This window comes from Dromiciops gliroides, chromosome 5 (assembly GCF_019393635.1).
Source record: "Dromiciops gliroides isolate mDroGli1 chromosome 5, mDroGli1.pri, whole genome shotgun sequence".
NCBI classification, from domain to species: domain Eukaryota; kingdom Metazoa; phylum Chordata; class Mammalia; order Microbiotheria; family Microbiotheriidae; genus Dromiciops; species Dromiciops gliroides.
The window spans coordinates 277,312,907-277,338,698 of NC_057865.1; the positions used below are offsets into that span (position 1 = coordinate 277,312,907).

Sequence of the window (25,792 nt, forward strand, 5' to 3'; positions counted from 1 at the left end):
AAGAGTTTTACAAATACTATCTCATTCAATCCTGTCACAGAGGAAATAGGTGGTAGGGCTCCTTAGGTATTCCTCTTTAAAGAATTACAACTCTCACACACAATCCAATTAGAATAAAGATGCTTTTTTATTTGGGCACTTAGAGAAAGTGACCAAGAGGGAAGACTTCCCTCTTGGGGAGGAGACTGCTTGGAGACATCTTTCTGTCCTCATGGACCATAAGGGAAGCCAAAGCTTGTGACCACCTGACAATGGACAGTTCCCTCAGGGGTGAAGAAAGCTTGAATGAAGGGTGGGATGTTTCCTCTGGAATGATAGTCTTAACCTCTGGAGTTATCTCTGTCTCCTAGCTCAGGTAGTAGCCACGCCCAACTGACTTTCCTGCTATAGAATTCAATCTCCCCCTTCTTAGGTGGTTTCATCCTGATAGTTAGTTGGCCAATTTAAACTTTAATAGTCTCTTAATTCCTGGATATGTCCCAAACCCCATGTCAGATCCTCATAACCATCCTGGGAGGTAGGTGCTATAATTATCCCCATTTTACAGATGAGGAAACTGTGGTGGACAGAAATTAAGTGACTTGTCCAAAGTCTTACAACTAGCAAGTGAGGCTGGATTTGAATTCAGGTCTTCCTCACTCCAGGCCCAGTGTTCTATCTACTGTACTACCTACTTGCCTAAAAGAGGTCATTAGGGAAATGTATGCTGGGAAGAAAAGATGAACTCATCTTCAGGTGGTGAGAAAAAATGAAATTGGGTGGAGGGTCAGAGTGTTCCCTGTATTTTTGTAATGTCAGATGATTCCGGGGCCCCATCTTAGTTCCTCCCCCAAATTGCCATTTTATATCAGCTTTGTGTATAGTACATACACACCTACTAACTCCTTAGAATTTAGACTCCTTAAGGGCAAAGGGTATTTCCTTTTTGTCTCTATAGCCCTAGGGCTTAACACTGTACTAGGTATATGGTCTGCACTCAATAGTTGCTGTGGTCTGTCCTTCATTCTTGAAGAGGATGATGTCATCAATTGGATTTAAGTGAGGGAGGGTCTTGCAAGGTCACCAACCTCACTCTCTCCTCCTGAGCCATCTGGGTTCAGTGGCAAGATATACATCAGGGTGACTAGAGATGTCTCCAGATCTTTAAGGCAATTGGGGTTAAGTGACTTGCCCAGGGTCATATACCTAGTAAGTGTCTGAGGTGAGATTTGAACTCAGGTCCTCTTGACTCTAAGGCCAGTGCTCTACCCACTGCACCACCTAGCTGCCCCAGCACACAATAGTGCTTGTTGGTTGATTAGTTGAGTCAGAAGAAATTGAGATCCTCTAGTATTTTGGGTAGACCCCCTTGTGGCAAACTTATGGGAGAATACAAGGGGACAAGTGTCCTACAGCATGATCAGGCAAGGGCACATCCAAATCAATGGATCAGATATGTTTGAGCATCAAGTATTTGATCCATTCACTGGACTAGAGACTGAGGAGAGACAGTCCCTGCCCTCAAGGAACTTATATTCTATTGGAGGAGAAAAATCTTCTGCCCATTGGAATCTCTAAAATATGGAGTGTCCCAAAAGTCTTAGTTCAGTTTTAAACTATTAAAGGTCTGAATGGAAGCAAAAGATGTCATCATGAAGAGAATACAGGCTGGTTGGGTGGTGCAGATGTACAACCCGAGTTCCCCATCTCCTCTTATGATGTCAGAAATCCCCCATCTTCTCATGTGATGTTTACACAACAGCTTCCTCTAAAGCTTAAAATGGCACTAAGACTTTTGGGACATCCCATATATACAAAATGAATACAAGTACAGTTGGGTGGTGCATGTAAATGACTCCCCCAGCCTCCCCCTATAATGCAGAAGCTAAGCAGAATAAACCAACACAAGTTTCACTGTATATATTCCATCCTGTGTTTATAGTTATCCACTTAACTACTAAGAAGAAGCAGGTAAGAATTTTTTTTTTAAAGCTTTTGAGGGGCAGCTAGGTGGCGCAGTGGATAAAGGACTGGCCCTGGATTCAGGAGGACCTGAATTCAAATTTGGCCTCAGACACTTGAAATTTGTTCACTTACTAGCTGTGTGACCCTGGGCAAGTCACTTAACCCCAATTGCCTCACCAAAATAAATAAATAAATAAATAAACAGATGGACAGACAGATAGATAAACAAGTAAATAAATAAAAAGGCTTTTGAAGCTCTTATTGGAAAGGTAGAAGGTATCCTAGACAGTCTTATTAAATTAATTGATCAAACAATCAGTATTTATTTAGGTTTATTATGTGCCAGGCACTGTGTTAAGTTGCTGTTGTTTTGTTCAGTTGTTTCAGTCCTGTCTGACTCTTTGTGACTCCATCTGGGGTTTTCTCGGCAAAGATCCTGGAGTGTTTTGCCATTTCCTTCTCCAGTTCATTTTACAGATGAGGAAACTGAGGCAAAAAGAGTTAAGTGAGTTGCCCAGGGTCATAAAGTGAGTTTTTGAGGTCATATTTGAACTCCCGAAGATGAATCTTCCTGACTTCAGACCTGGTGCTCTTTCCACGGTGCCACCCAGCTACTTATGTTAAATACAAGGTATTCAAAGAAAAAGCTTGGGTGAAAGATAATAATGGCTCCTGCCCTCAAAAGCTTAAATTCTGACTGAGGAGGTAACATATACATAATTGGACACATATAAGAAAAATAACCTAATAATAATAATAACTAGTAACTACATTACACTTCAATGTTTGTGAAGCACTTTACATGTATTATCTTGTTTATTCCTCATAACATCCAATGAGATAGGTGGTAATGGAGATAATTATCTCCCCACTTTACAGATGAGGAAACAGACACAGAGGTTTTGACGGGAGGATGGAGTCACATAACTAACAAGTGTAAGAAGCAGAATTTGAACTTGGGTCTTCTTGACTAAATCAACTCTATCCACGATGCCACCCAGCTGCCCAAGGACATGGCTGATGGTAGATAGTTAGATGACCCAGATCCAACAATTATAATCATTGTATTCCTTCTATGCTCAGTATAATTTCCTTAATTAAACCTAACCCTTTCTTTCCTCCTCTTTCATTCTCCTGTTCAGAAAAATTGATGGGACCAATGTGGAAGAAGACAACATTGAGCTGAATGAAGAAGGGAGGCCAGTGCAAGTTCCAACTCAGAGTACCCCTCGATGTGACTGCTATTGCTGTGGGGTGCCCAAACGCTACATCATTGCCATCATGAGTGGCCTGGGTTTCTGCATTTCCTTTGGGATTCGGTGCAACCTTGGTGTTGCCATTGTGGAAATGGTCAACAACAGTACTGTGTACATAGATGGGAAAGCAGAAGTCCAGGTAGGTGAATGTTTTATGATGTGAATTCATTCCCCTTAGGATAATTCTTGGGTTAAACCCTCACCATCAATTCACTGATTTCCAAATGGGTACCTTTGATAGGTTAGAGATTATAAGATGGAGTCCAGTTCAATGAGATGTGGAATGGTGGGACTCCATTGATTACCCTATCCTTGGGCAAGAACTTTTCTTAAATAACTGATTAACAAAAGGTATTTATTAAGAGGTCACCAAGGCAGTGTGGTATAGTAGATAGAGAGCTGTCCTGAGAGCCAGGAAGACCCGTGTTCCGGTCTCAGCCCTGACACCATATGGGTAGTGGGATTCTGGGCAGGTCACTTTACTGCTTGCTCTAGGTTCTATCTTCTCTCTCTCTCTCTCCTCTACCCCCTCTCTTTCCCTCTCTTCTATTTTCTCTCTCTCTCCTCTACTTCCTTCTCTCTATCCCTCTCTTCTTCTCTATTTCCTTTTCTCTCTCTGTTTCTCTGTCTCTCTTCCTTCCTCCTTCCCTCTCTCCCTTTCCCTCTCCCCTCTCTCCCTCCCACCTCTTCTCTCTCTTTCGTGTATGTGTATACACACACACACACACACACACACACACACACACACACCATATCTATATCTATATCTTCAGGGTGACTCAAAAATTTCCTAAAGCTTAAAGCTGCCTTAATACTTTTTGGACATCCTGCCTATGTATGTATACATACACATATACACATATACTATATCTTTACATTTTTTTCCCAAGGAACTGATATTTTTTATTGTTTTTAAGATAGCAGAAACATAGCTGACATTTATGTAGTATTTTTCTAATGACCAAAAATATATTTTGTTTTGCTTTTAACATTTTTTAATATTTGAATAGAATTTTTATTTTCCAAAATATATGTAAAAACAAATTTTAACATCAAGTTTTGAAAACTTTGTGTTCCAACTTCTCTTCCTCCCTCCATTCCCACCCCCCACTCACAAGAAGTCAAGCAATTCAAAATAAGTTATACATGAGTAGTCATGGAAAACATTCCCATATTAGTTAGTTGTGAGAGAAAACAGTAAAAAACCCCCAAAACTTCAGATTAATATCTTTACATTTTTATTTCTTTCAATATCTACATGTATTATATATAGGTATATATTTGCAGGGCTCAATCTAAAATACAACAGATTTTTACAGGACACTTTCATTGCTGTTTGTTTTTTATATCACTTTCATTTCTAAATGGCTATCTTCTCTCCCTACCCCATCCTTCAACTTTTAACAAAGAATAGAAATGAATGACAGGAAGGGGGGAGGGGGTGGAGGCAGTCCAGCAAAACTATCCAACACATGAGCTCATTTCCACCCCTAATTAGTTGCCTCATTGTCCAGTGAGGGGAAGGAGGAGCCAGGATACTTTCTTTAACCAGAAGTTGCTATCTGCAAACCAAAACTAGCTTGGAGTAATTTAGAAACCCGGAGGATCAGTTTCAAGATGGAAAGCCCTTTATTTCAGATGATCACAGGATTTTGGTGGGGAGAAGACCATGACAAACAAATACAGGCCCAGAGGGGCTTCTTAAAGATTCCTTTTTGTTCCAACTTGGAATGTGTGCTCTCAGAACCCCCTGAATTGTGTCTCAGGCATTTTTGGGGGAAGGCTCATGTATATCAGCGTGGCTTCAGATGTGTATCACATGTCTTATTTCAGTCCTTTGTTAGTGAGCCCAGCTAATTAAAAGCCCTCTGCTGAGGTCTGGAGAAAGATGACTTGGGGCTTTACAGTTGTTTATTGCTTGGAAAGATAGGGCTGGGTCAATAGCAGGGCTTTGTGGAAAGACATTTTGATAACCACCTCCTCCCAGAACAATGCTGACAGGGGCTCTGTAGTTTCCATGGTTCCAGGCTCCCAACCCCATCTGTTCTGGGGCCCCCTGGAAAAGCTGATTCTAATCTAAACTATTCTTCACCAGCTTCCACCAGGTTACAGCTCACAGATTCAGTAATATTTGGAAAACTGGGGTCCACTTCTTACTTTGGATGCTGTCAGAGGCCAGTTACCCCCAGGGTCTACTTCCTTCATTCTGATATTTCTACATAGTTACCACTTTTTAGAAAGAGGAAAATGATAATAATAAAAATGATGATGATGATATAATAGGTCACATTTATGTGTGACCTTGGACAAATCACTTTATTTCCTTTGGGCTTCAATTTTTTCATCTATAAAGGGAAGGGGGGAGTTAGACTAGATGTCCTTCCCAGCTATACATTTATGTTCCTTTGTTATATTTTTGAATTTTATCTCATTTGGTTCTCCCAACAATCCAGTGAATGATAATAGGGATAGAGACTGACTTTTGATTACATTGGCATAAAAAACTCTCTATTCAAAACTGGGGTGATGCCCATCACTTGGGGAAAGGCTGAACACTGTTGTACTGTAAGAAATGATGAGCAGGATGCTATCAGAAGGACATCTATTAAGAAAGAATTGGGGGCAGCTAGGTGGCCTAGTGGATAGAGCACCAGCCCTGGATTCAGGAGGACCTGAGTTCAAATCTACCCTCAGACACTTAACACTAGCTGTGTGACCCTGGGCAAGTCACTTAACCCCCATTGCCCTGCAAAAACAAAACAAAACAAAGAAAGAATTGATGGTAGCTGAATACGATTGAAGAATCATTTTTTTTTGTTAGTTACTCTTTCTAAAATTTTTTTTGTCTGTTTTCTTTCACAACTTGACTAATGTGGAAATGTTTTGCATGACTACACATGTATAACTTATATTGAATTGCTTGAGTTCTTAAGGGGGGTGGGGAGGGAGGGAGGAAGAGAATTTGGAACACAAAGTTTTAAAAATCTATGTGAAAATTTCTTTATACATGTAACTTGGGGAAAATTATAAATAAATAGATTTTAAAAAACACACAGGAAATAAACTGCAAAGCATCATTAAAAAACAAAACAAAACAAAACAGGGGCAGCTAGGTGGCGCAATGGATAGAGCACTGGCCCTGGATTCAGGAGTACCTGAGTTCAAATCTGACCTCAGACACTTGACAGTTACTAGCTGTGTGACCCTGGGCAAGTCACTTAACCCCCATTGACCCAAAAACAAACAAACAAACAAACAAACAAACAAACAAACAAACAAACACAAAACAACTCTCAAGTGAGGAATGTCTCTACCAATGCAGGTTGGCATCTTCTCTGTGATTTATGGTCTTAGAGAGGTTAAGCCCTGAGAAGTTAAGTCATTTGCCTAGTATGGCACAGCCAATGTGTGTTAGGACTTGGACCCAGGTCTCTCCAAGGCTAGAATGTTAGCCACCATGCCAAGGGTTCCTTTTTTTGTGTCAGGCATCTTCTTGGTAGTCTAACAATTCCCATGGATCCCTTCACAGAAAGATGGCTCATTGCCTACATTCAGAATTCAAAGAAATGTTAAGTCTCAGAAGTTAGTGAAGATAAAGAAAGATTTAATTTTTCTTCATCCAAGTACATGGATCCCCTGAAAGCTATGGATGGACCCCAGGACAAAAGTATTATAGTATTATGCCATGATGCCTTGATGAATAATAATAGCTATTTTTTTTTGTGGGGTAATGAAGGTTAACTAATAAGTGTCAAGAGTCTGAGTCTGGATTTGAACTCAGGCCCCTCCTGAATCCAGAGTGGTGCTTTATCCACTGCGCCACCTAGCTGTCCCATAATAGCTAACATTCCAGTAGCATGTCAAAGTTTACAAACTGCTATATGTATATTGTGTCATTTGATTCTCACAAAAGCTATCATGTAGATACTACTATTATTCCCATTTTATAGATGAAGAAACTGAGGCAAAATAGGTTGAGTGATTTTCTCAGGGTGGTAGCAGGCAAGTATCTTGAGTGGGATTAGAACACCAGTCCTTCTGACTCCAAGTCTAACTCTTCCTTAAGTGCCATTTTCAGCTAGATTATAGAGTTGCAGAAAGGGAGTCTCAGATAAATCAAGTCACTTGCCTCTGCTCACACCTGGGATTTAACCCCAGGTCTTCCTGACCACAAATCCCATGCATAGCAAGAAGACAGTTTTGCTAGGCTCAGCAGAAAAGAAAGGACCAGATTTAGCCAAGGACATTTGACATTATATGTGCATTGGGGGAGGAAGAGAAGTAGGGGTCTGGCTCATAACCAAATGGGAAAAAACAATGACTTCATCTCTGTAGTTAAACGTGTTCAATTTTATAATGAAGAGTGAAATGTCCAAACCAGAGAGGTCGGGCTCTGAGAAGCTGCTGAGAAATCCTTTGGCTGTGAGGAGAAACCTGGCTGGTTTGTGCTGAAAAGCTTTTTAATCCCTATTTCCAAAAGTAGAAGAAAGGCCACCGCAGGGTCATAGTCATAGGATAAGATGATGTTGTCTGGTCTCCAGAATACTAGTCAATTTAATCTGGTTCAGCAGAAATTCCTTTAGCGTTTGCTCTGTGTAAGGTCTGTTTAAATCTGATATGGAAGTAAGTAAAATAAAATGTGATGAAACTTTATAATAATCACAGCAAAGGAAGAAGGCTTGAGCTGTGTGCTGATGTTCATTTCAAGGCTAATTAACTCAAAATACCTTGAATTTTTGGAGCACTTTCAATTCAATTCAACAGGTAAGTATTGAACATTGATTTATCTATGTGACCTTGGACAGGTAACTTCTCCTTTGGGGCTTCAGTTTCCTCATCTGTAAAATGAAGGGGATAGACTAGGTGGTCTCTGAGGTCCCGCCAAATCCATAGATTTATGGACCTAAGACATATTTTATGACTGAATCAATCCAGTGGGCCAGATGTTCTTAAACTTATGATGCCGGGGACACCTTAAGAATCTTTGTTCAGTCATTTTTCTTTTTTTCTTTTCTTTTCTTTTCTTTTCTTGGTGTTTTTTTGGTAAGGCAATTGGGGTCAAGTGACTTGCCCAGGGTCACACAGCTAGTAAGTGTCAAGTGTCTGAGGTCGGATTTGAACTCAGGTCCTCCTGAATCCAGGGCCGGTGCTTTATGCACTGTGCCACCTAGCTGCCCCAGTTCAGTCATTTTTCAATTGTGCCTCACTCTTCTTGACCCCATTTGGGGTTTTTCTTGGCAAAGATACTGGAGTGGTTTGCCATTTCCTTTTACAGATGAGGAAATGGAAGCACAAGGGGTAAGTTATTTGCCCAAGGTCACACAGCTAGTAAGTGTCTGAGGCCAGATTTAAACTCATGAAGAGTATTTGTCCTGACTCCAGCCCAACACTATCCATTGTGTCATCTAGTGAAGCTTATAGACCTCTTGTCAGAATCATATAATTTTTTGGGTGGGGCAGGGCTAAGTGACTTGCCCAGGGTCACACAGTGTTAAGTGTCTGAGGTCAGATTTGGACTCAGGTCCTCCTGAATCCAGGGCCAGTGCTTTGTCCACTGCACCACCTAGCTGCCCCCATCAAATCATATTTTTTGATGCAAAATTTAAATACCTAGGTTTACAAAGGAAATGACCATGTTGAAATAGAGTTATCAAAATCTTAAAAAAAAAAATAAAACAAGTTCATGGTCCCTTGGCAAAAATTTCCTGAACAGACCAGTTGGTGAAAATGCTTATCAGGCTTTTTCTACTGGCGCACAAATATAAGATTATTTATTTTCTCATTCACAGAAAGCACAATTTAACTGGGACCCAGAGACAGTAGGACTCATCCATGGATCTTTTTTCTGGGGTTATATTGTGACACAAATTCCTGGAGGCTTCATCTCAAACAAATTTGCCGCAAGCAGGTAAGAATCCTGGGAATAACATACTTGTCAGTTTTAAATTTAGCTTTGTGTGGTCACAAAAATCTATCCATTCAATTTTCGGTTTTCTCTAGTCTTAAGGCTTGGAACTACCAGGAGGACTGAAATTCCCAGATGTTCCAGTCCTTGCTAAGTAGTTCTCTAATCTTGTTTCTCTGAGTAGTACTTAGTAAAATGAGCACTGAGCTGGGAAGAGGACATCTGGGTGCTAGCTCCGGCTGTGTCAATAATTTGCTTGGTGACTAGCAAAGTCACTTCCTTTCCCTAGGCCTCAGTTTCCTCCTCTGTTAAAATGAGGGCATTGTGGTTTAAAGTGCTTATCAGCTCTAGATCTATGAACCTTATGACATATCCTAATTTACTTCCTCTCTCTTGGCTTTAGTCTCGCTCTGCTCTGTCCTGGTCACCCTTTCCAAGCAGTATTATCTGTATTCTAGCCATTTTTCTCATTCTCCTCATCTCTGTTCCACTGGAACCTAGGACTCAGTCTCTGGCCACCACTTCCAACATGCCCCCTTCCCAGATCCCATTCACTGGAAGGTAAACTCCTCGAAGACAGGGTCTGTCTTGAGTGCCTGTGTTTTTATCATGAATGCATCACACAGTGCCTGGTACAGGGTTTAATGCATGCTTTTTAATTCATTACTTATTCATTCATTCCTACCACATCTAGAATATTGCACTTAGTTTGGAGGCCATTTTTTTTTTTTAACGAAGGACATTGATAAACTGAAGAGCTTCCAGTGGGGGGTGACCAGGAAGATAAGGAAACTGGAAGTTGTGCTATATGAGAAACAACTGAAGGGACTGGAGAAAATTAACCTGCAGGAGAAAGGTCTTAAGGAGATGGGGGAGGATATTTGATAGCTGTAACATGGAGACATTAGAAGGATGGTTACAGGAAAAGAGCTAAGGCTTATTCTGCCTGGTCCCAGGGGGACCATTAGGAATAAGAGATGAAAGTCTCCAAGAGATAGATCAAGGCTGAGTGTCACGAAGACACTTCCTAACAGACATGTCCAGAAGTGGAATGGGGCTGCCTCTGGAGGTGGTGGCTTCCACATTAGTGGACTGATCGTCAAGGATATCATAAAGGGAGGTCTTGGTTAGGGACAAGATCCACCCTGGGATTCTGATGATATTCACAAGTATCATATCATTTATATTTCTTTTGTGTGTGTGTTTTTTAAAAAAAAAACGACTTTCAATAAGAGATGTTAATTTTGCTACTCTGAAGCCCTGATCCCTCTTCACTTCTCACGCCTATGACATATGAAGAAATTGTCTGAAATGACAGACCAGAGGGTGTGAAGTCACTTGAACCCCCATTAGAAATGTGTGAGATGAAAAGAAAAATCTAAATGCACTTTCCTCTTATTTAATTTAAGATTTTCTTTCTTTTAAAAAGTGAACCTAACCATCAATAAACAAGAATATTTTAGTACTACTAATAATAATAGTAGCATTTATCTAGCACTTTGTTTTTCTTTCTTTTTTTTTTTTTAGTGAGGCAATTGGGGTTAAGTGACTTGCCCAGGGTCACACAGCTAGTAAGTGTCTGAGGCCGGTAGCACTTTGTTTTTCAAATCATTTTACAACTTTTTTATGGTATTTTATTTTTTTCCAATTACATGTTAAAATAATTTAAAACAATCATTTAAAAAAAATTCTGAGTTCCAAATTTTCTCCTTCCCTCCTTCCCCTCCCTAAAAAGGTAAGAATTTTAAATAGATTTTATATTACAAATACTTTCTCCTCTTTGTTCTTACACCAACCCTGGGAGGTAGAGGCTATTATTATCCCCATTTTACAGATGAGGAAACTGAGGCAGGCAGAGGTTAAGTGACATGTCCAAGATCATACAGCTAGTAAATGTCTGAAGCTGGATTTGGACTCAGGTCTTCCTGACTCTAAGCCATAGTGCTCTTTCTCCTGTATCTCTTAGCTGGGCTATATGTGCAACTGTGAACTTCTTTTGCATGGAATTTGTTTTAAAGCCTAAATTAAAGTTAAGGCAATAGTAATAAAATTGCTCTGCTTGTTTATGGCCCCATCTGAACTTTCTTTTGTGTCCTTTCCCCTGAACATTCATTTGACCCAGGCTTTCTCCTGGTGTCTCTAAATGTAGGTTGCTAGGAGACACCAGAGGTAGCTTTCACTTGAGATCAGGGGTTCTGCAACTATTATCTTGACATGGCCCCTTTGGACAGTTTTGTGAACCCCAAGTGTGACTTCTTAGAATAATGTTTTTAAATGCATAAAATAAAATACCCAGGATTGCAAAGGAAATCAAAGGATAGTGAAAATAAAGATGTAAATTTCCCCCCATATCAGTTCACAGATTCCCTGAAATTAATCTGCAGACTACTCAGGGGTCCATGGGCTCCATCCAGACTAACAATCTTTAGTTTAGAAGGACTCGACAGGGTTCTATCCCTACTGATTCTAAGGAAAGCTGCAGAAATCCTTTCTGCCAAGTGACTGAGCCAAGATGAGAAGATATGAAGGAAAGAAATAATTCCACTTAATAACTAGAACTAATTAAAAGTATGTTGGGTAGCTTGATAGGTAATGAGTTCCCCATCGTTGCACGAATTCAAGTGAAAGTTGGATGACTCTTTGTTGCAAGCGTAGAGGCAATTTGGACACAAACTGTGCTCTGAGGTTCCTTCCAAATCCAAGACTCAGTGATCTGCAATTGGATTTGGGAGATGAAAAAGAGAAAAAAGTCAAAACACCAGGGTTTTGAGCATGGGTAAATGAGTGAAGAAACAGGGTTTGGTTTAGAATATATTGTGATGCCAGTGAGACAGACAGCCAGGTGGTGCTGGTCAGTCAAAAGGTGAAAAGGCTCCAGGCACTGTGCTAGGTAATGGGGATGCAGTGACAAAGTATGAAATAATCCCTTCCCTCAAGAAGTTTACATTCCTTTTGGAGAAACAGCATGTACATTTGTATGCATATACATGTAGCCCCAATTTCAATAGCTTTTCCAACATAGATAGTTATCGTAGCTTAAGGAGAGTGTCATTCTGCAAAGAATGTGGCTGGAGAGAGATTGTTAAGAACTATGGTTTTAGGGGGCAGCTAGGTGGTGCAGTGGATGAAGCACCAGCCCTGGATTCAGGAGGACCTGAGTTCAAATCCGGCCTCAGACACTTGACACTTACTAGCTGTGTGACCCTGGGAAAGCCACTTAACCCCCATTGCCCCAGAAAAACCAAAAAAATCAAACAATAACAACAACAAGAAGAAACCCCAAGAACTATGGTTTTAGAGAAATTGGATAATAGAAAGAGGTAGAACTTTTTTTGGAGAGAACCAATTTAATCTTTATCTTACCAAAAAAAGAAAAAAAAGACGAGAATTTAGGGTTAGATTTGTCTCTAACTCTGAAATTCTTGAAAAGAGACTTTATTTAATATTCTGAGTGAACTGAATGGCAGGACTGTGTTTCCAGAAGTAGCTTGCGGTTAATAACATTGATAGGTAAGATTTATGTTACACTTTAGGCTTGCAAAGCATTTATTCTCTTATTTGCTCTTCTTAACAACCCTGTGAAGTAGTGTTTTCCCATTTTACAGATGAGGAAACTGACAAAGGCTAAATGACTTTCCCAGTGTCATAGTATTTGAGATAGGATTGGAACTCAGGTCTTACTCTCCCAATGATCAGTACTTTTCCTACCATTCTATGTGGCTGTCTCCACAGTAACTTATTTAGCTGATACTGGATGGGATTTTTCTCAAAGGTAGAGCATTGTGAATAATTAACCATGCCTTTCTGTTATTACTTGCTACATTGCAATTAACATAAATTATACAATCAGTAACTAACATTTAAAACTGAGATTGGGGATATTTGCATATATATAATTTTGTACATGTAAAATTTATATATGTATGATTTTATTTATATATTGAAAGATAAGCAGTAATCTGGGGCAAAAGAGATTTCTCCAATATATTAAACATTAATTACTTAGTCAATTCACTTAATGCCCTCACATTGGTAAGCTCTGATTTTTATAGAAGCATTTGATTGAGTTTCTTTTTAGAAGATACCGTGTAAATCAAATTCCCCAAAAAGCATAAATAATAAACATTTCAAACAAAAAAAAATGGTCATTTTCTTTGAGATACATAACATCTTTTATTCCTTCAAAAGTTTCAATCCCAGTTATACATACAGTAGGCATTTGGTAAATGTTTTTGAATCTCAAGAATACTAAAGAAGAGGTAGCATAACACTGTGGGGAAAAGATCTGCATTTGGAGTCAGAGGGCCTGAATTCAAATGTCAGCTCTGCTTACTACCACCAGTATGACTTAATTTCTCCAGAAGGATCACTGTTAGATGGTTCAGTCCATTGTTGTGCTGGACCAGACTGGATGTTTGGCTTCTGTGGGTCTGGGCTGGTATACTATGGGACACAGAAAGTCTGATTCCTTACTGATGCCAGAGCCAGCATTTCTCATGCTCCAGCTGCCTCCTTACAAGGGTTCCAGGAACGTTGAACCCTTGGAAACTTACAAGGTGACCCAGACCTTCCATTTCCGGATGCTCACTCACCAAAGATCAAAAATGAGAAAACACAAAAGGCAACCACATGTTCATGGACCCACGACAGTCCAGGGGGACAGTTGGTCCACCCACCCTTCCTGTGCCCAGTTCTCAGGAGGCAGTTCAAATGAGTCCTAACTCTTAAAAGCCAAAAGGAAGAGACAAAAAGAAAAGGGGCATGATGCCCCTCTCATAAGTCCACTGTGTGCTGGCTTGGTATTCAGTTAGGGAACTTTTTGTGATTTTACATTTGGAAACTCTTGAGTCATGAATGGCTCTCTCTAACTTTTCACACAGAGAACTGGAACCAGGCAGAGGAATGTCTATCCGTTCATCCTCTGTATAATTCACCAGGAAGGGCAAATCTGAACATGTTCTGTCACTGTAACCTAAAGTAACCATACTTAAGATATGACTCTTGCTACTAAGATGGATGAGTAAAGACCCCTGTAGATAATGATTTTTGAGTGGACTTTTTTTTTGAGGAAGCCAGGAATTTCAAGAATTGGAGGCATGGAGGGAATTCATGCCAGGCATGGGGGATAGCCAGTGCAAAGATATAGAGGTTGGAAGACTGGAAAGTAGGAAAACACAAGGATGTGAAGAGCATTTCATGTCAAATAGAGGCATTTATATTTGATCCTAGAGATAATGAGGAGCTACTAGAATTTATTGAGTGTGTGTGTGTGTGTGTGTGTGTGTGTGTGTGTGTGTGTGTAGGTGAGATGGTTTGACCTGGGTTTTAGAAAAATCACTTCCTTTGGGAGTTGAGAGGAGGATGAATTTGAGAGGGGAGAGACTGGAGGCAGGAAGGTCAGGTAGGAGGCTATTGCAATAGTTCAGGCAAGAGGCAATCAGGATCTGAACCAGGATGTGTGAGTGGAGCCAAAAAAATATTGTAGAAATAGAAATTGCAAGGTTTAGAAACTGTTGGGAAATGTGGGCAATATATTTTTAAAGAATATGTTTAAAATAACTACAAGTACAACAAATAAATACAACAAAATACATATGAAAACAAATATAAAATAAATACAATTTTTTTAGGGAGTGAGGAGGTAGTGAGAAGCACCAGCTGCTTTCCTTCATCTGATGCACGATAATTGTGTGACCCTGGGCAAGTCACTTAACCCCGTTTGTTTCAGTTTCCTTATCTGTCAAATGAGCTGGAGAAGGAAATGGCAAAACACCTCAGTATCTTTGCCAAGAAAAACCCAAATGGGGTCAAGAAGGGGCAGACATGACTGACAAATGACTAAACAACAACAAACAGTTATCGATGAGTTGCTAATTTGCCTTGGTGAATGGAGTTTACATGCCAGAAGCCCCCTACATTGAGGAAATCTTGGTTCTGGACTGCACCTTTCCTCTTCCCACAAAGCATTAGAAACCATATGCCATTGGGTTAATTTCTCATATAATACAGATGTTTGTTCTGTATTATATAATACAGATTATTATATAATAATATATAATAATAATAATAAAAAAGAAAGAACCGTTTGTTCTTTCTTCAGGGTTGTTTTTTGGTTGTTGTTTTTTGTTTGTTTTTTAAATTTTCTTTTTTTAATAGAAATTTATTTTCCAAAATATATGTAAAAACAAAATTTTAACATCAATTAAAAAAAAAACTTTGTGTTCCAACTTCTCTTCCCCCTCCATTCGTACCCCCTACCCACAAGAACTCAAGCAATTCAAAATAAATTATACATGAGTATACTCACTACATGAGTAGTCATGGAAAAATTCCCATATTAGCTAATTGTAAGAGAAAACAGTCAAAAACCCCAAAACTTCAGATTAAGGAATTGTCAAAGAGGAAATGAAAAAAAATTTTTTTTAATGTGTTTCCATCTGTTTTCAGATACTATCAGTTCTTTCTCTGCAGATGGGCTGCAATCTTCATAAATCTTTCAGGGTTAGATTGTATCATTGCCTTGCTGAAAATAACCACATGCTTCCCAGCAGATCATCCCCAACTATTGCTGTTATTTTGTATACAGTACATTTCACTCTGCTTCAGTTCATGTAGGTCTTTCCAGGTTTTCGTGATAGTATCCTGTTCATCTTAACCTGTATATAGTACCTTAAGCTTGACAGAGAATTTTCTTCATAAAAGCCCAGCAAAGTAGGTACCATACATTTTGCCATTATAATCAACTGGGTTTTTTTTTGCTGTTTTTAAAGTGATCATGTCCATGAACCATAAGTGTGTCTTATTGCTTTCTTTTTGCAGGGTATTTGGAGCAGCTGTTTTCTTAACGTCCACCCTGAATATGTTCATCCCTTCCGCAGCCCGGGTACATTATGGCTGTGTCATGTTGGTCAGGATTCTACAGGGTCTGGTGGAGGTAGGAGAACAATTTCCTGATACTTTTATATTTTGCCTTGGATACTGGAGTTCTTCCAAAATGCCATCTTTTTTGGTTCGAGTTCAAGATGGAAACTCCATGCCCACTGTTCTGCTTTGCTTTTTGTCTCACTTTTTTTTTTGTGGGGCAATGAGGGATAAGGGACTTGCCCAGGGTCACACAGCTAGTAAGTGTCAAGTGTCTGAGACTGGATTTGAACTCAGGTCCTCCTGAATCCAGGGCTGGTGCTTTATCCACTGCACCACCTAGCTGCCCCCTTGTCTCACTTTTGTCTTTGTATCCCTAGCACCTACTTCAGTGCCTGGCACGTAGTAGGCATTTAATAAATGCTTGTTGATTGACTATTTTCCTGCTTATTTTCAACTTCCTGTTATTATAAGAGTGAATATTCTCTCCAAAATGTTCTCATGTATAAAACATAATGAGTAGCCATTTCACACAATATCACAAATTTAGACGTGGGAAGGAACCTCAAAGGCCATCTAGCTCAACCTTCTCATTTTTACAAATGAGGAAACTGAGGCGTCAAGAGTGTGTTGACCATTTTTTTCCCAGGTAAAGACAATTATCTGAACTCAGGTGCTCTAACTCCAAGGGGCAGCTAGGTGGCTCATTGGATAGAGTGGCTGGAGTCAGGAAAACTCATTTTCCTGAGTTCAAATCTGGCTTCAGATACTTATTTACTAGCTGTGTGACCCTGGGGAAGTCACTTAACCCTGTTTGCCTCAGTTCCTCATCTGTAAAATGAGCTGGAAAAGGCACTGCCAAACCCCTCCAGTATCTTTGCCAAGAACACCCCAAATGGGGTCACCAAAAGTTGAATAAGACTGAAAATGACTGAACAATATCAACTCCAAATCCAACATCATTTTTACTGGGCCATAGATTGTATCGTAAAGTACATAGAATTAGAAGGAATGGAGGTGCCATCTGGTCTTCCCTTTCCTCTCTTCTCTGCCCTCCCGTGATAATGTAATCTCTTCTACAACAATTCAGAGCGCATTTGTCCTCTCTGAGCATTTCCAGGGGTGGGAAGCTCACCATGGCAGGAGGCTGCCCATTTTAATCCTCAACTGCTTCAAGTGTTAGTAAGCCCTTCCTTTTTCTGATCAGGACTTGTGATTTCATTGGTCGGGAGCATTCCCAGTGAGGAAATTACTTCCACCAATGAAGAAATTCCTGCTACTAATACATCTCAGAAATTTTTCTACAATTTAGGACCAAAGATACAAAGCTGGATGGCATGTCAGAGTCCACTTATTTCAACACATTCTTTTTACAGATAAGGAAACTGAGGCCCAAAGAGGTTAAGTAAATTGCATCTAAGGGTCATGCATCCAGGATGAGTCAGAACTAACTCAGGCTGGCTCTTAATCCACTTTGTAAAGCTGCCTTCTCCAATTCCTTCCTTGTATTGAGGCAGATCTGCCTTCCCATAACTCGGGAGCCAGGTCGCACAGTGTACAGAGGGCTAGACTTGGCTTTAAGTAAGGCTTGAGTTCAAATCTTGCCTCTCACACATGTGACCCTTTTGTTCTGTCATTTCAGTCTTGACAGACTCTGACCCCGTTTGGGGTGATTTTTCCTATGGGGGGGGAGATTGGACTAAATGACCCCCAAAGTCCCTCTGGGTTATAAGTCTACGGTCTTGTTACACTTTCTGTGCTAATATTATGGGATTCGGTGGATCTTAAAGAGATCCCTGCCCCTATTTCAGTATCACTCAAACTCAAGTTTCTGATAATAATTAAATGGGATTGCTACGTTTTTTATATAGTCTGTGCCTAAAAAGAATGACTTGTGTCAGATAAGGGGGAGACAGATTAGGAAATAAATAAAATAAAGCCAGATCAAATAACGCATTTTTGACACATTTGCCAGGGTGTTACCTACCCAGCATGCCATGGGATGTGGAGTAAGTGGGCACCCCCACTGGAGAGAAGCAGACTGGCAACTACCTCTTTCTGTGGTAAGTGTTTTAGAAGGATGAGATCTTTAAAAAATTATCTATTGGTATCATTTTTTCCCATTGCCTTCATTTTCAAATATATTCTTTCCCCTTCCCTGACTAGTGAGTCATCTTTTCTAGCAAAGAATTAAAAAAAAAGGCAGTTTGGGGAAACCAACGAACACATCAACTGAATTTGACAGTGTATATACTATTTCCATACCCACAGTCCCTCACCTCTAGAAAGAGAGAAGAGGAAACCTTTTTTCAGCTTTTCAGCTCTTTGTCATGACCAAGATGCTTGGTCTTTATGAGTAAACAGCGTTGGCTTTCATGCTTCAGTTCTTTCTGCCTTATGTTGTCCCAGTCATCAGCTGTATTGTTTTCTTCATTCTTTTTACTTCACCCAAGGTTGGTTCATACAAGTCTCCTCCTGCTTCTCTGAAGGATTATAGGTTCTTGTAGGACTAATAAAGGACATGAGAGATCAAAGAGGTCAACCCCTTCATTTTATAGAGGAGGAAACTGAGGTCTTAAGGGAGTATTTGTTGTTCTTTTTGTTGTCCAGTTATTTCAGTTGTGTCTGACTTTTCATGACCCCATTTGGAGTTTTCTTGGCAAAGATACTGGAATGGTTTACCATTTCTTTCTCCAGCTCATTTTACAGATGAGGAAACTGAGGTAAACAGGGTGAAGTAACTTGCCCCAGGGCCACACAGCTAGGAAGTGTCTGAGGCTGGATTTGAGCTTGTTTAGGTCTGGCATTCTTTCTACTCTGCCACCTACCTGCCAACAGAGTAAGTGATTGGCAAAAAAAAAAAAAAAAAAAGTTTGGTATGATGGAATTATGGTGCCTTGGTTCAAATTTCCTCTTTGCCACTTATTACCTGGGTCATTATGGGCAACATCTTCCTTTTAGACCCAGTTTCCTCATCTGTAAAATGACAAGGTTGAATGACATTGCCTCTAAGGTGAAACCACATCTCAGAGGTTTATTAGCAAGACCAAAACTTGAATCCCATAATCCAGTGTTCTTTGTACTTCACCTTTATATTTCTATCCTATTCATGTAATTCTCCAAAGTACTTTAATTAAATTTAATAATGAATTGTTAATTAATTGGCTCATTTTAATTACTAATTAATTTTAAATAAATTTTCCACTGATTTATTTAGCATGAATAAGGAGCAAAAGAAAACTTGGCCATGTGCCACTCTGGACAGGGGAATAACTTTTAACCTACAGTCCCCCTTTCATATAGAAGGGGAGCTCTTCTCTCCTAACTACTGCTCCAGGAAGTAGCCTCACCATTCACCTTAATGTTCCTGTTGCCCCAAAGGGACGCCTTGGGTCATATCTCTATTCATTCCAATGAGAGAGAGAGAGACAGAGACAGAGAAAGAGAGAGAGAGAGAGAGAGAGACAGAGAGAGACAGAGACAGAGACAGAGACAGAGAGACAGAGACAGAGACACAGAGACACAGAGACAGAAACAGACAGAAAGAGAGAATGTGAATGAATGAATGAATGAATGAATGGGAGAGAGAGAATGTTTCATGTTTTCTTCCATACTCTTTCTCATGCTGAAAGGTACATGTCAATCTGGAGAATGTTTTGAAATATTCATCAGAATGCTAATAGGGCCTCTTCTTGTGACTCATTCCTGAGAGAACCTGCCTATCAGGTTCCTCTATATACTCTAACAGCTTTTTACACTCTTGCCTTTGGGCAGGGATTTTGTCCTTGTGAAGTTTTAAGCCGCCTTTTAATTCAACCCTTTCTGGTTTCCTGTGTAGAGAAATAGTGTGGTGGGGTTCCTAGAGATCTGGTTTGAAGGGTCAGTTACACCTGGTTGTGGTGTATCTTGGCTGCCTGCCTCTGAGAAAGTCACTACATTTCTCTGTGACCCAAGTAGCCAAAACTATGCTGCAGAAAGGGGGCCAGTCCGTTGTGGTAGAAGTGATGTATGATGGTAGATAGTTGATTAGATTGATCATGAGGCGTCCCAAAAGAATAACAAGACTCAGTGACTCAGTTTCCTAAGTTTTATTGAAAGGCTGTGATGACCACAGGGAGAATATCTAAAATTGAGAAAAGAAAGGTGGTTATATTTATAATAAGAAAATAATTGATCATCTCCACATTATCCTAATCTCCATTTTAGGGAGGTACAGGGGAGGGCCTATCCTAATTTGGATACCCCTGAGGCGGTACCTTTTTCCTTGGAGGTGTGTTTTTGGGGTTTAGGAATCATAAGGTGAATCTAAGGACAAATTTGGCCCTTTCTGCACATATTCCTAATGACATGCTTAAACCTGTTAGACCCAGAGGGTCTCTGTGTTTATGATATCTCTTTACTTAAGATCTTGTTTCTAGGTGTCCTGCCATCTAGGAATATTAATCACTATTAATGGTTAATGGTCCCTGGTTACTATCTTTGTTGATGGTAAGGGTTGATAGGGACAAACCCTCTTGGTTACAGTAAAAACACAAACCTTAGTTTCTCTGTTAACCCTTTTAGGTACTATTTAATAAGGACTCAAGTCAAAGTTTATCTGTTTTTTTTTTAATAGTAGTGCTATTTTTTTTATTATTTTTTTTTTAAAGTGAGGCAATTGGGGTTAAGTGACTTGCCCAGTGTCACACAGCTAGTTAAGTATTAAGTGTCTGAGGCCGGATTTGAACTCAGGTACTCCTGACTCCAGGGCTGGTGCTCTATCCACTGCGCCATCTAGCTGCCCCAAAGTTTATCTGTTAACCCCTTTTTACCTCTTCCATTAGAAAGAGTTCCTCAACTATGAGTTCCCCATACCAATGATCTCACAGGTCCAAGCCCTGTCCTTCTAGTTAGCTCATTTCTGGGCTTTTTTTTTTCTTCCCCCCAGAGTGGCAATGTAATATGGTGGCAAGGTAGTTGAACTCAGAGCCAGGAAGACCTGGGTTCATGTTCCACTTCTGATGTAAGCTAGCTAGGGGTCTCTGGAAAAGTAATCTCTCTGTGTCCCAGGCAACTCTCTAAGACCCTTAAAGTAACAGAAAAGGGACCAGTCTGTACTGACAGAGAGCATTTCCTCACTTGGATGGTCCCTGTGCCAATAAAACCGCAGACCCAGTACTCATCAATTCTTCTAGTTAGAATGATCTAGGTCTCTTTGGAGATCCAGGGCCAACTCAGCAACCACTCCCACATCTTGGCTAGTTCCTCAACAGACCTCAGAATGATTGAGCTTCAGCAGAGAACTATCAAACAAATGAAATGCCTTAGATTTTCTAGCTAAGGTGCAGTCCTTATCTTAAAAGATTCTCAGAGCTGGAAAGGAATCTTATAGTCATTTTACTTAAGCCATATCTGACCAATGATCCACTTTTACAACTGCCCCAATGAAGAGATAGACATCTCTGATGGAAGAGTGCCAGGATGGGGAACTCACTACCTCCTGAGGCAACCTATTCCACTTAGGAACAACTTTCAAGGCTAGGAAAGTTTTGTTTAAACCCAAATGTGTTACCTTTTATACCAATTCAGTTCCCTAATGTTCGAATTGGCCCAATAATTATTCAAACCTCTTGAGCTATTGTCAAATCCTGCCTTGGCTAACTACAGTTTTAGTGATCTCTTCAAGGTTTGTGTCATCTGAAGAGGTGATGAGCATGGCATATGTCTTTAAGTGATTTGTAAAATGGCTAAACAGCGCAGGACCAAGCATAAATCACAGTGGTTTCACCTCTGGATACTTTCTTCTGTGTTGATATCAACCCATTAAGTTCTAAAACACCAAAATCACCCTTTTGGACTAAAATCGATGGTTATCCCACTTCTTCACACCAAATGACCTTGCTCTTCACTCTCATAGAGACCTCTAGTCTTTTAAATTCTTAGTAATGAATCCTCCCAATTTTGGCTTCATTTGCCCCCCAAATCAGCTAATTCAATGATGCATTTGCTACCTCCCTAGAATCCCTCAACCCCTTGGCTTTTTGCCAGGCCTACCCTGCCAATCCCCAGCTCTAGACAGCTTCCACTGGATGGCCTCTTTGTTTTAACTCCTGGTAGTTATTGGGGAATATTGGGCCATTGCGCCAATGAGCTCCTCTACAACAATGACTTACCTGTCTTGGCTGGCCCCCTCTTTAACTGGGAGATCCGATCATTTGTTTCTTATCATCTGTTTATCTCATTCCATGAAGTAGTTGCTTTATTCCTCTCCATCCTCCTCAGGCCCTGGGTCCTCCCCTCACCTCACTCATTCTTAGCAGGTAACCTTGTACCTTCTCCTGACGTTGAGGCTGTCTGAGACAACTTCCTTCTGCTGCTGTTCTCCACTGCAGAATCTCCTTTTTACTCCTCCTTTTTACTGGGTCCTTTCTGTGAGTAAGAAGGGTTTGTCATCCTTGCCAAGACTTGATCCTTTACCTGTGTTTTTTTTTTTGTGTGTGTCTGTGTTTTTTTTTTTTTTTGCAGGGCAATGAGGATTAAGTGACTTGCTTGGGTCACACAGCTAGTAAGTGTCAAGTGTCTGAGGCTGGGTTTGAACTCAGGTCCTCCTGAATCCAGGGCCAGTGCTTTATCCACTGTGCATCTTAGCTACCCCCTTTTGAGTCCGTTCTCCTCCCAGCTCTTCTGGGACCTTAGTGAAAAGGGCACTGGGCTTGTTGTTAGGAAGATCAGGGTTCAAATATGGTGTTAGATACTAAGTATTTGTGTGGCCTTGGGCAAGTCCAGCTCTCTTATCTTCTTCTTCCTCTTCTATAAAAGGAAAAAGGTAGCCTTGATGGCCTCCCATATCCCTTGTAACTTTTTTTTTTTTTTTAGTGAGGCAATTGGGGTTAAGTGACTTGCCCAGGGTCACACAGCTAGTAAGTGTGTGTTAAGTGTCTGAGGCCGGATTTGAACTCAGATACTCCTGACTCCAGGGCTGGTGCTCTATCCACTGCGCCACCTGGCTGCCCCCTTGTAACTTTTAACCAATAATCAATAATTTAATAATAATTTAATCAATAAATTGTCATAGTTGTAGAACCCTGGGAAAGTCACTTAACCTTACTAGACCTCAGTTTCCTCAATGAGGTGATGGAACTATATGACTTCTACAACCCCTGCCAAATCTAAGTTTATGATCTGATGACATAGCTGTGTGACCTTGGTTAAATCACGTATCTTCTCAGGGTCTCAGTTTCCCCTGTGTAAAACAAGGGGCCTCTTAAATCTCTTCCAGCTCAAAGTCTATAATCCATGATTAATTGTTATTAATTTATGGTTCTAATTGCTCTTCTGTTCATCTTCAGCCTTCCCCTCCTTACTTCTTTTCCTTTTTCCATAAATTTATACTAATCTCATTATTATATGTCATATATGTGTATTTTTATATATTATATCTATGTTTGATATATGTAGAAAATATAATTATATATCACAAATAAAAATGAAAAATAATAATTATTTACTTTACTTGTCTATATTTTCAAGGTATGCTTCTAAAGTTATCTTTCCTTTCCTTGCTAAACTTCTATTATCTTTTTTTTTAGGTGTTTATTTTTAAAAGCATTTATCATCTTTTCCTTCTATGGTATCCTCAGCTGAACAATAAAATGAAAAATAAATTCCTCATTACAAATGTGGGGCAACTGGGTGGCACAGTGGATAGAGTGCCAAACCTGGAGTGAAGAAGGCCTGAATTCAAATCAAGCCTCAGGCACTTACTACCTGAGTGACCCCTGGACAAGTCATTCCTTGTTTGCCTCAGTTTCTTCATTTTTTTGCCAAGAAAACTCCAAATGGGGTCACAAAGAATGAGGCACAAATGAAACAACTGAGTAATAACAACTCAACAACAACAAAACAAACATGCTCGGTCCAACAAAACTAATTCCCACATTGGCCATGTCCAAAAATAGATATCTCATTCTGTATTTTAAGTCCTCTTTGGCGGGAGGTGGGTGATGTGTTTTGTTTTTAGTCTTCTGGATTCATGGTTTATCATTGCATTGGTCAGAGGATGTTAGTCTTTTCAAAGTCTCCTTTCTCCATAGTATTCTTTGCATTGGATAACTTGTTCTCTAGGTTCTACTCACTTTGCTTTGTGTCAATTCGTAGAGCTCTTCCTAGTTTCCTCTGAAATTGTCCATTTCATCATTTCTAATGGCCACTAATATTCTATTTCATCCATATACCACTGTTTGGTTAGCCATTTCCCAATAGGAGTTTCTAGTTTTTTGACTACTATGAAAGGGGCTGCTATAGATATTTTGTACATATAGGTCCCTTTCCCCTTTCTTTGATCTCTTTGGAGTATAGTGGTATTAATTGTTCAAATAGTATGTACAGTTTGGTAACTTTGGGGTCATAGTTCCAAAATCTTTTCTGGAAATTACATTTTGCTGGTAGGCTCCTTGAATTCCTGCTATGTCCTAACCCTCTGGCTCCTGACATGAGTTCCATCAACTCGTGGTAGACATGTGGTTCCTATTTATATCATTGACTGAGGATTGGACTCCATTTAGAAGGACAGGCTTCAAATCGATTCATCTGCCCAGTAACGCCCACGGGTCTGTTTGCTGGATATCTTTGGCATGAGGTCTATGCCTGGGATTTTGAGATTTGAGACTGCAATAGAAATAGGATCTGGAAATCCAGATTTAAGATGAAATGAAATAAGATGTTGGAGGTATGGGGTGGAGGGACAGAAATTAAGAAAAGCAGTCTGTGTCTTGTTGCTGTTCATTCTTCTAAAGCCAGCTACTTCTTATCCATGGTCAAGGGCAAGTCTCAGATTAGTTTTTTTCAATTGAGTTAATATTTATTGGAAGTTCACAGGATGCCTGTCACTAGACTAGGAATTATGGTATTAGAGAGCATGGAAAACTAATCAATGCCCCATAGGACTCACAATCTTGTCTAGACAAGATAAACAGCCAGAATAGATAAGTATTTACCAGGTTAAGTAGGTTGCAGTGGAAAGCATGCTAAAGTTGGAGGGATGAACTTGTGGAAGTAAAGTAGGGCCTTGGACTGGGAGTAAGGAAGACCTAGGTGAAAGACTCACCTCAGATACCTCCCGGCTGTGATGACCCTGGGAAAGTAACTTAACCTCTCGGTACCTCAGTTTCCTCTTCTGTAAAATGAAGGGATTCAACTCACTGGCCCTCACCAAGGTCCCTTACAGCTACAAATATGAATCTATAAATCCCAGTTCTGCCACTTAACAGCTATGTGGCCTCAGGCAAGTCCTTTAACTGCTGAATGCCTCAGTTTCCTCATCTGTAAAATAAGGAAGTTGAACTTGATGGCTTCCAAAATGCCTTCCAGCTACATGATCCTGTGAACATTAATAACATCCAAAAATCTGGGGTAGCTAGGTGGCATAATGGCACCAGCCCTGGAGTCAGGAGGACCTGAGTTCAAATCTGGCCTCAGATACTTATTAGCTGTGTGACCCTGGGCTAGTCACTTTGCCCCTTTTGCCTCCCTCTCCTCCCCCACAAATAATATCAAAATTTATATAGCACTTGAATATTTGCAAAGTGTTTTACCAATATTATCTCACTTGGTCTTTACCCTAACACTAGGTGGAGAGTACATTATTATCCTCATTTTATGGATGAAGGAATGAGTATAGGCATATAGATGTATAGATACTATGAATAGCATCTAGTATTTCGTTGTTGTTCAGTTGGTTTTCAGTTGTGTCTAACTCTTCATGACCACATCTGGAGTTTTCTTGGCAAAGGTACTGGAGTAATTTGCCATTGCCTTCTGCAGATGAGATAACTGAGGTAAGCAAGCA

At 40.1% G+C, this 25,792-nt stretch overlaps 1 protein-coding gene across 3 annotated transcripts in view; it reads left to right on the forward strand.

The window, feature by feature from the left end:
• Positions 1-25,792, forward strand: part of SLC17A8 (solute carrier family 17 member 8) — a 58,006-nt gene that overhangs the window by 12,270 nt on the left and 19,944 nt on the right. For 2 of the 3 annotated variants that reach the window (XM_043968919.1, XM_043968920.1), the window contains exons 2-5: positions 3,087-3,343; positions 8,994-9,108; positions 15,925-16,039; positions 17,942-18,029. In XM_043968919.1, coding sequence (XP_043824854.1) covers positions 3,087-3,343; positions 8,994-9,108; positions 15,925-16,039; positions 17,942-18,029 — 575 coding nt within the window. Of the gene's footprint in view, positions 1-3,086; positions 3,344-8,989; positions 9,109-15,924; positions 16,040-17,941; positions 18,030-25,792 lie in introns of all 3 variants that reach the window. The other variant, XM_043968918.1, reaches the window with a different exon arrangement.